The sequence below is a fragment of the Mus caroli genome, unplaced genomic scaffold (genome assembly GCF_978045245.1).
Source record: "Mus caroli unplaced genomic scaffold, Mus_caroli_1 scaffold_8, whole genome shotgun sequence".
In the NCBI taxonomy this organism is placed as follows: Eukaryota; Metazoa; Chordata; class Mammalia; order Rodentia; family Muridae; genus Mus; species Mus caroli.
In genome coordinates, this window is record NW_028227263.1 from 142,895,771 (window position 1) to 142,906,862 (window position 11,092).

The following is an 11,092-nucleotide window of genomic DNA, read 5'->3' on the forward strand; positions in this document are numbered from 1 at the left end:
AAAGATAGTTGGGGCCACTGAAAGGGCTCAACAATTAACAGCATTGTCTCCTCTTCCAGAGGACCTGGGATCAACTACCAGCAACTATATTGTTGCCCAATTCCAGTTCCAGGGGATCAGACAGACATACATACAGACAGACAGACAAGGATTGCAGGCCTGCCTTGTTTTTCTTTCTTTCTTATACATTTTAAAAAGGTTTATTTATTTATATATGTATTTATTAGATATAAGTACACTGTAGCTGTCTTCAGGCACTTCAGAAGAGGGTGTCATATTCTGGAGAATCTAAATCCCTCTTATGGTCTGCATATGATGTACATAAACACAGCCTCACATATACTTCTAAAAATTTAAAGATGTGTGGGGAAACTGAAACGGCTCAACAATTAACAGCATTGTCTCCTCTACCAGAGAACCTGGGATCAACTAGCAGAAACTATATGGTGGCCCATCTCCAGTTCCAGGGGATCAGACAGACAGACAGACAGACAGAGATAAGGATGGCAGGCCTGCCTGGTCTTACATTCTTTCTTATCCTTTTTCAAAAATGTTTATTTATTTATTTATTTATTTATTTATTTATTTATTTATTTATTATATATAAGTACACGGTAGCTGTCTTCAGACACTCCAGAAGAGGGTGTCAGATTCTGGAGAATATAAATCCCTCTTATGATCTGCATATGATGTACATAAACACAGCCTCACATATACTTATAAAAATTATAAATAGGTGGGGTCACTGAAAGGGCTCAGCAATTAACAGCATTGTCTCTTCTTCCAGAGAACCTGGGATCAACTACCAGAAATTATATGGTGGCCCATCTCCAGTTCCAGGGGATCAGACAGACAGACAGACAGACAGAGATAAGGAGGGCAGGCCTGCCTGGTCTTTCTTTCTTTCTTATCCTTTTAAAATAATGTTTATTTATTTATTTATTTATTTATTTATTTATTTATTTATTTATGTATTTATTAGATATAAGTACACTGTAGTTGTCTTCAGACACTCCAGAAGAGGGTGTCAAATTCTGGAGAATCTAAATCCCTCTTATGGTCTGCATATGATGTACATAATCACAGCCTAACATATACTTCTAAAAATTTAAAGATAGGTGGAGCCACTGAAAGGGCTCAACAATTAACAGCATTGTCTCCTCTTCCAGAGAACCTGGGATCAACTAACGGCAACTATATGGTGGCCCATCTCCAGTTCCAAGGGATCAGACAGACAGACAGACAGACTGACAGAGATAAGGATGGAGGCCTGCCTGGTCTTTCTTTCTTTCTTATACTTTTAAAAAAATATTTATTTATTTATTTATTTATTTATTTATTTATTTATTAGATATAAGTACACTGTAGCTGTCTTCAGACACTCTAGAAGAGGGTGTCATCTTCTGGAGAATCTAAATCCCACTTATGGTCTGCATATGATGTACATAAACACAGCCTCACATATACTTTTAGAAATTAAAAGATGGGTTGGCCCACTGAAAGGGCTCAACAATTAACAGCATTGTCTCTTCTTCCAGGGAACGTGGGATCAACTACCAGCAACTATATGGTGGCCCATCTCAAGTTCCAGGGGATAAGACAGACAGAGAGACAGACAGAGATAAGGATTGCAGGCCTGCCTGATTTTTCTTTCTTTCTTATCCTTTTTAAAAAATGTTTATTTATTTATTTATTCATTTATTCATTTATTTATTTATTTATGTATTTATTAGATATAAGTACACTATAGCTGTCTTCAGACTCTCCAGAAGAGGGTGTCTACATATGATGTACATGAACACAGCCTCACATATACTTCTAAAAATTTAAAGATGGGTGGGGCCACTGAAAGGGCTCAACATTTAACAGCATTGTCTCCTCTTCCAGAGAACCTGGGATCAACTACCAGCAACTATATGGTGGTCCATTTCCAGTTCCAGGGGATCAGGCAGACAAAGGGACAGACAGACAAGGGTGGTAGGCTTACCTGGTTTTTCTTTCTTTCTGATCCTTTTTAAAAAATGTTTATGTATTTATTTATGTATTTATTCGATATAAGTACACTGTAGCTGTCTTCAGACACTCTAGAAGAGGGTGTCATATTCTGGAGAATCTAAATCCCTCTTATGGTCGGCATAAGATGGACATAAACACAGATTCACATACACTTCTAAAAATTTAAGATGGGTGGGGCCACTGAAAGGGCTCAACAATTAACAGCATTGTCTCTTCTTCCAGAGAACCTGGGATCAACTACCAGCAACTATATGGTGGCCCATCTCCAGTTCCAGGGGATCAGACAGACAAACAGACAGACAGACAGACAGAGATAAGGACGGCAGGCCTGCCTGGTCTTTCTTTCTTTCTTATCCTTTTAAAATAATGTTTGTTTATTTATTTATTTATTTATTTATTTATTTATTTATTTATTTATTTATTTATTTATGTATTTATTAGATATAAGTACACTGTAGTTGTCTTCAGACACTCCAGAAGAGGGTGTCAAATTCTGGAGAATCTAAATCCCTCTTATGGTCTGCATATGATGTACATAAACAGAGCCTAACATATACTTCTAAAAATTTAAGATAGGTGGAGCCACTGAAAGGGCTCAACAATTAACAGCATTGTCTCCTCTTCCAGAGAACCTGGGATCAACTAACAGAAACTATATGGTGGCCCATCTCCAGTTCCAAGGGATCAGACAGACAGACAGACAGACTGACAGAGATAAGGATGGAGGCCTGCCTGGTCTTTCTTTCTTTCTTATACTTTTTAAAAAATATTTATTTATTTATTTATTTATTTATTTATTTATTTATTTATTTATTTATGTATTTATTAGATATAAGTACACTGTAGCTGTCTTCAGACACTCTAGAAGAGGGTGTCATCTTCTGGAGAATCTAAATCCCTCTTATGGTCTGCATATGATGTACATAAACACAGCCTCACATATACTTCTAAAAATTAAAAGATGGGTGGGCCCACTGAAAGGGCTCAACAATTAACACCATTGTCTCTTCTTACAGAGAACGTGGGATCAACTACCAGCAACTATATGGTGGCCCATCTCAAGTTCCAGGGGATAAGACAGACAGACAGACAGACAGAGATAAGGATGGCAGGCCTGCCTGATTTTTCTTTCTTTCTTATCCTTTTTAAAAAATGTTTATTTATTTATTTATTCATTTATTCATTTATTTATTTATGTATTTATTAGATATAAGTACACTGTAGCTGTCTTCAGACTCTCCAGAAGAGGGTGTCAGATTCTGGAGAATCTATATCCCTCTTATGGTCTGCATATGATGTACATGATCACAGCCTCACATATACTTCTAAAAATTTAAAGATGTGTGGGGCCACTGAAAGGGCTCAACAATTCACAGCATTGTCTCCTCTTCCAGAGAACGTGGGATCAAATACCAGCAACTATATGGTGGCCCATCTCCAGTTCCAGGGGATCTGACAGATAGACAGACAGACAGACAAGCAGACAAGGTGGCAGGGCTGCCTGGTCTTTCTTTCTTTCTTATACTTTTTAAAAATGTTTATTTATTTATTTATTTATTTATTTATTTATTTATGTATTTATTAGATATAAGTACACTGTAGCTATCTTCAGACTCTCCAGAAGAGGGTGTCAGATTCTGGAGAATCTATATCCCTCTTATGGTCTGCATATGATGTACATAAACACAGCCTCACATATACTTCTAAAAATTTAAAGATGTGTGGGGCCACTGAAAGGGCTCAACAATTAACAGCATTGTCTCCTCTTCCAGAGGACCTGGGATCAACTACCAGCAACTATATTTTGGCCAAATTCCAGTTCCAGGGATCAGACAGACATACATACAGTCAGACAGACAAGGATTGCAGGCCTGCCTGGTTTTTCTTTCTTTCTTATACATTTTAAAAATGTTTATTTATTTATATATGTATTTATTAGATATAAGTACACTGTAGCTGTCTTCAGGCACTTCAGAAGAGGGTGTCATATTCTGGAGAATCTAAATCCCTCTTATGGTCTGCATATGATGTACATAAACACAGCCTCACATATACTTCTAAAAATTTAAAGATGTGTGGGGCCACTGAAACGGCTCAACAATTAACAGCATTGTCTCCTCTACCAGAGAACCTGGGATCAACTAGCAGCAACTATATGGTGGCCCATCTCAAGTTCCAGGGGATCAGACAGATAGACAGACAGACAGACAAGGATTGCAGGCCTGCCTGGTTTTACTTTCTTTCTTATCCTTTTTAAAAATGTTTATTTATTTATTTATTTATTTATTTATTTATTTATTTATTTATTATATATAAGTACACTCTAGCTGTCTTCAGACACTCCAGAAGAGGGTGTCAGATTCTGGAGAATCTAAATCCCTCTTATGGTCTGCATATGATGTACATAAACACAGCCTCACATATACTTCTAAAAATTTAAAGATGTGTGGGGCCACTGAAGGGGCTCTAAAATTAACAGCATTGTCTCCTCTACCAGAGAACCTGGGATCAACTACCAGCAACTATATGGTGGCCCATCTCCAGTTCCAGGGGATCAGGCAGACAAAGAGACAGACAGACAAGGGTGGCAGGCCTCCCTGGTTTTTCTTTCTTTCTTATCCTTTTTAAAAAATGTTTATTTATTTATTTATGTATTTATTAGATATAAATACACTGTAGCTGTCTTCAGACACTCCAGAAGAGGGTGTCAGATTCTGGAGAATATAAATCCCTCTTATGGTCTGCATATGATGGACATAAACACAGATTCACATACACTTCTAAAAATTTAAGATGGGTGGGGCCACTGAAAGGGCTCACAATTAACAGCATTGTCTCTTCTTCAAGAGAACCTGGGATCAACTACCAGCAACTATATGGTGGCCCATCTCCAGTTCCAGGGGATCAGACAGACAGACAGACAGACAGACAGAGATAAGTTTGGCAGGCCTGCCTGGTCTTTCTTTCTTTCTTATCCTTTTAAAATAATTTTTGTTTATTTATTTATTTATTTATTTATTTATTTATTAGATATAAGTACACTGTAGTTGTCTTCAGACACTCCAGAAGAGGGTGTCAAATTCTGGAGAATCTAAATCCCTCTTATGGTCTGCATATGATGTACATAAACACAGCCTAAAATATACTTCTAAAAATTTAAAGATAGGTGGAGCCACTGAAAGGGCTCAACAATTAACAGCAATGTCTCCTCCTCCAGAGAACCTGGGATCAACTAACAGAAACTATATGGTGGCCCATCTCCAGTTCCAAGGGATCAGAGAGACAGACAGACAGACTGACAGAGATAAGGATGGAGGCCTGCCTGGTCATTCTTTCTTTCTTATACTTTTAAAAAAATATTTATTTATTTATTTATTTATTTATTTATTTATTTATTTATTTATTTATTTATGTATTTATTAGATATAAGTACACTGTAGCTGTCTTCAGACACTCTAGAAGAGGGTGTCATCTTCTGGAGAATCTAAATCCCTCTTATGGTCTGCATATGATGTACATAAACAGAGCCTCACATATACTTCTAAAAATTTAAAGATGGGTGGGGCCACTGAAAGGGCTCAACAATTAACAGCATTGTCTCCTCTTCCAGAGGACCTGGGATCAACTACCAGCAAATATATTGTGGCCCAATTCCAGTTCCAGGGGATCAGAGAGACATACATAGAGACAGACATACAAGGATTGCAGGCCTGCCTGGTTTTTCTTTCTTTCTTATACAAATTAAAAATGTTTATTTATTTATATATGTATTTATTAGATATAAGTACACTGTAGCTGTCTTCAGGCACTTCAGAAGAGGGTGTCATATTCTGGAGAATCTAAATCCCTCTTATGGTCTGCATATGATGTACATAAACACAGCCTCACATATACTTCTAAAAATTTAAAGATGTGTGGGGCCACTGAAACGGCTCAACAATTAACAGCATTGTCTCCTATACCAGAGAACCTGGATCAACTAGCAGCAACTATATGGTGGCCCATCTCCAGTTCCAGGGGATCAGACAGACAGACAGACAGACAGACAAGTATTGCAGGCCTGCCTGTTTTTACTTTCTTTCTTATCCTTTTTAAAAAATGTTTATTTATTTATTTATTTATTTATTTATTTATTTATTTATTTATTTATTTATTATATAAAAGTACACTGTAGCTGTCTTCAGACACTCCAGAAGAGGGTGTCAGATTCTGGAGAATCTAAATCCCTCTTATGGTCTGCATATGATGTACATAAACACAGCCTCACATATACTTCTAAAAATTTAAAGATGTGGGGGGCCACTGAAAGGGCTCAAAAATTAACAGCATTGTCTCCTCTTCCAGAGAACCTGGGATCAACTACCAGCAACTATATGGTGGCCCATCTCCAGTTCCAGGGGATCAGGCAGACAAAGAGACAGACAGACAAGGGTCGCAGGCCTCCCTGGTTTTTCTTTCTTTCTTATCCTTTTTAAAAAATGTTTATTTATTTATTTATGTATTTATTAGATATAAGTACACTGTAGTTGTCTTCAGACACTCTAGAAGAGGGTGTCAGATTCTGGAGAATATAAATCCCTTTTATGGTCTGCACATGATGGACATAAACACAGATTCACATACACTTCTAAAAATTTAAGATGGGTGGGGCCACTGAAAGGGCTCACAATTAACAGCATTGTCTCTTCTTCCAGAGAACCTGGGATCAACTACCAGCAACTATATGGTGGCCCATCTCCAGTTCCAGGGGTTCAGACAGACAGACAGACAGACAGACAGAGATAAGGATGGCAGGCCTGCCTGGTCTTTCTTTATTTCTTTTCGTTTTAAAATAATGTTTATTTATTTATTTATTTATTTATGTATTTATTAGATATAAGTACACTGTAGTTGTCTTCAGACACTCCAGAAGAGGGTGTCAAATTCTGGAGAATCTAAATCCCTCTTATGGTCTGCATATGATGTACATAAACACAGCCTAAAATATACTTCTAAAAATTTAAAGATAGGTGGAGCCACTGAAAGGGCTCAACAATTAACAGCAATGTCTCCTCTTCCAGAGAACCTGGGATCAACTAACAGAAACTATATGGTGGCCCATCTCTAGTTCCAAGGGTTCAGAGAGACAGACAGACAGACTGACAGAGATAAGGATGGAGGCCTGCCTGGTCATTCTTTCTTTCTTATACTTTAAAAAAAAATATTTATTTATTTATTTATTTATGTATTTATTAGATATAAGTACACTGTAGCTGTGTTCAGACACTCTAGAAGAGGGTGTCATCTTCTGGAGAATCTAAATCCCTCTTATGGTCTGCATATGATGTACATAAACAGAGCCTCACATATACTTCTAAAAATTTAAAGATGGGTGGGGCCACTGAAAGGGCTCAACAATTAACAGCATTGTCTCTTCTTCCAGAGAACATGGGATCAACTACCATCAACTTTATGGTGGCCCATCTCCAGTTCCAGGGGATCAGACAGACAGACAGACAGAGATAAGGAGGGCAGGCCTGCCTGGTCTTTCTTTCTTTCTTATCCTTTTAAAATAATGTTTATTTATTTATTTATTTATTTATTTATTTATTTATTTATTTATTTATTAGATATAAGTACACTGTAGTTGTCTTCAGACACTCCAGAAGAGGGTGTCAGATCCTGGAGAATCTAAATCCCTCTTATGGTCTGCATATGATGTACATAAACACAGCCTAACATATACTTCTAAAAATTTAAAGATAGGTGGAGCCACTGAAAGGGCTCAACAATTAACAGCATTGTCTCCTCTTCCAGAGAACCTGGGATCAACTACCAGCAACTATATGGTGGCCCATCTACAGTTCCAGGGGATCAGACACACAGAGAGACAGACAGACACTGTAGGACCCAGAATATGGCAAGAAACCCTGAGAAAGGTGGAAAATTAATAATACACTCTGTAGTACCCAGAATATGGCAAGAAACCCTCATAAAAGTAGAAAATTAAAAACTCACACTTAAGGACCTCAAATATGGCAAGAAAACCTGAAAAATGTGGAAAATGAGAATAATCACAGTGTAGGAACCAGAATTCCGAAAATACTTGAAAAATGTCGTAAATGAGAAAATCACATTTTAGGACCCAGAATATGGGGAGAAACCCTGAGAAACGTGGAAAATTAAAAATACACTCTGTAGCACTGAGAATATGGCAAGAAACCCTCAACAAAGTAGAAAATTAAAAACTCACACTGAAGGATCCCGAATATGGCGCGAAAACATGAAAAAGGTAGAAAATGAGAATAATCACACTGTATTACCCAGAATTACAAAAACATGAAAAACATCGAAAATGAGAAAATCACACTTGTAGGACCCAAAATACGGAAAAACTTGAAAAACGTGGAAAATGAGAAAATCACACTGGAGAAACCAGAATATGCCGAACAACCATGAAAAACCTGAAAATTAAAAATTCACACTATTGGACACAGAATATGGTGAGAAACCATGAAAAGACTGGACAATTAAAAATTCACACTTCATTACCCAGATATGGAGAGAAATACTGAAAACCGTGGGAAAAAATTCACACTGAAGGACCTGGAATACGGCAAGAGACTCTGAAAAAACATGGAAATGAGAAAATCACACAGTACGACCCAGAATATGACGAAAAAACCTGAAAAAGATAAAATATTAAAATATCACACGGAAGGACCCGGAATATGGCGAAAAACCTGAAAAACGAGGAAGATAAAAAACTCACACTGAAGGACACAGAATATGGCGAGAAAACCTGAAAAAAGTAGAAAATTAAAAATTCACACTGAAAGACCCCGAATATGGTTTGAAAACCTGAAAAAGGTGGAAAATGAGAATAATCACACTGTAGGACCCAGATTATGCCCAGAAACCCTGAAAACGTGTAAAATTAAAAAAAACATGCTGGCAGTGCAGGCGGCGGGCCGCGCAGAGTGAGAGGCTCTTTTGTTCGGCTGAGGGGAGGGCCGTTAGCGGGGCCTGTGGTACGCCGCTTCAGCGGGACAGTCGACTTGTGGCCACACGGTTTTTTGCTCCTCTGGGCGCGCTACTCCCCTCGGACCGCCCGACGCAACTCGCGAGTAGCGCGGCACCGATTCCTCTCTGACTCTCGGGCGCTGCTACGAGCAGTGTCACCCTTCACACCAGAAAGCTGGCGGGTACTATGGGGAAAAAGCAAAACAAGAAGAAAGTGGAGGAGGTACTAGAAGAAGAGGAAGAGGAATATGTGGTGGAAAAAGTTCTTGATCGGCGAGTTGTCAAGGGCAAGGTGGAATATCTTCTAAAGTGGAAGGGTTTCTCAGATGAGGACAACACTTGGGAGCCAGAAGAGAATCTGGATTGCCCTGACCTTATTGCTGAGTTTCTACAGTCACAGAAAACAGCTCACGAGACAGATAAATCAGAGGGAGGCAAGCGCAAAGCTGATTCTGATTCTGAAGATAAAGGAGAGGAAAGCAAACCAAAGAAGAAGAAAGAAGAGTCAGAAAAGCCACGAGGCTTTGCCCGGGGTTTGGAGCCCGAGCGGATTATTGGAGCTACTGACTCCAGTGGAGAGCTCATGTTCCTGATGAAATGGAAAAACTCTGATGAGGCTGACCTGGTCCCTGCCAAGGAAGCCAATGTCAAGTGCCCACAGGTTGTCATATCCTTCTATGAGGAAAGGCTAACGTGGCATTCCTACCCCTCAGAGGATGATGACAAAAAAGACGACAAGAATTAGCCCTCTTTGAACCCTGAAACTGCTTGTGGCAGGTTCAGTTACTGACAGCACAAATTCCATTGAGTCAATTCAAGGATTGAATGACTTCACAAGCCCTGGTCTCAGGAGTTTAACTTTCATATTGGGGTAGTGGTTCACTTGAGAATACAAAATCTTCAGATTAACTGATGTCCAAAATACTGTCTTGAATCATGAGATCCATCAATTTTTAGTATTGTCTAGACCTACAAATAGAACTACATTGTAAAATCTTTTTCAGCATGTGTTAAGATGTATGTGAAAATTTCTGTTTAAGTGTAAAGTTCATACCATACTGTCAGTTTTTGTCTTAATAAAATTATAGATTTCTAAAAAAAAAAAAAAAAAAAAAAAACATGCTGTAGGACCCAGAATATGGCGAGAAAACCTGAAAAAAGTAGAAAATTAAAAATTCACACTGAAGGACCCCGAATATGGTGAGAAAACCTGAAAAAGGTGGAAAATGAGAATAATCACACTGTAGGACCCAGATTTTGCCCAGAAACCCTGAAAACGTGGAAAATTAAAAATACATGCTGTAGGACCCAGAGTATGGCGAGAAACCCTGAAAAAAGTTCAAAATTACAAACTCACACTGTAGGACCCCAAATATGGCGAGAAACCCTGAAAAAGGTGCAAAATGAGAAAATCACATTTCAGGACCCAGAATATGCCGAGAAAATGTGAAAAACGTGAAAATTAAAAATTCACACTAACGGACCCAGAATATGGCGAGAAAAAGTTAATAAAAAAGTAGAAAATTAAAATCTCACAGTGAAGGAGCCCAAACATGGCGAGAAAACCTGAAAAAGGTGGAAAATGAGAAAATCACACTGCAGGACCCAGAATATTTCAAGAAACACTGAAAAACGTGAAAATTAAAAACTCACACTGTTGGACACAGAATATGGCGAGAAACCATGAAAAAAAGTGGATAATTAAAATTCACACTGTATTACCCATAATATGGGGAGAAATACTGAAAAACGTGGAAAATTAAAAATCCACACTGAAGGACCTGGAATATGGCAAGAAAACCTGAAAACGTGGAAATGAGAAAATCACAGTGTAGGACCCAGAATATGAAGAAAAAACCTGAAAAACGTGGAAAATGAAAAATACATACTATAGGACACAGTTTATGGCGAGAAACCCTGAAAGAGTAGAAAATTAAAAACTCACACTGAAGGACCCCAAATATGGCAAGAAACCCTGAAAAAAGTAGAAAATTACAAACTGACACTGAAGAACCCCAATTATGGCCAGAAAACCTGAAAAAGTTGGAAAATGAGAAAATCACACTGTAGGACC

General features: G+C 38.0%; 1 protein-coding gene across 1 annotated transcript; it reads left to right on the forward strand.

Annotated features, from left to right (window-relative positions):
* The first annotated feature begins 8,954 nt into the window (after positions 1–8,954).
* Positions 8,955–10,113, forward strand: LOC147003760 (chromobox protein homolog 1). The gene has a single exon (XM_085842437.1). It carries the CDS (start codon positions 9,206–9,208, stop codon positions 9,761–9,763), a length of 558 nt encoding a protein of 185 aa, XP_085698563.1. The 5' UTR covers positions 8,955–9,205; the 3' UTR covers positions 9,764–10,113.
* The last annotated feature ends 979 nt before the right edge of the window (positions 10,114–11,092 follow it).

What these genes read in the sequence shown, in the direction of transcription:
- LOC147003760 (XM_085842437.1), top strand. Translation starts at nt 9,206, where the DNA reads ATGGGGAAAAAGCAAAACAAGAAGAAAGTGGAGGAGGTACTAGAAGAA.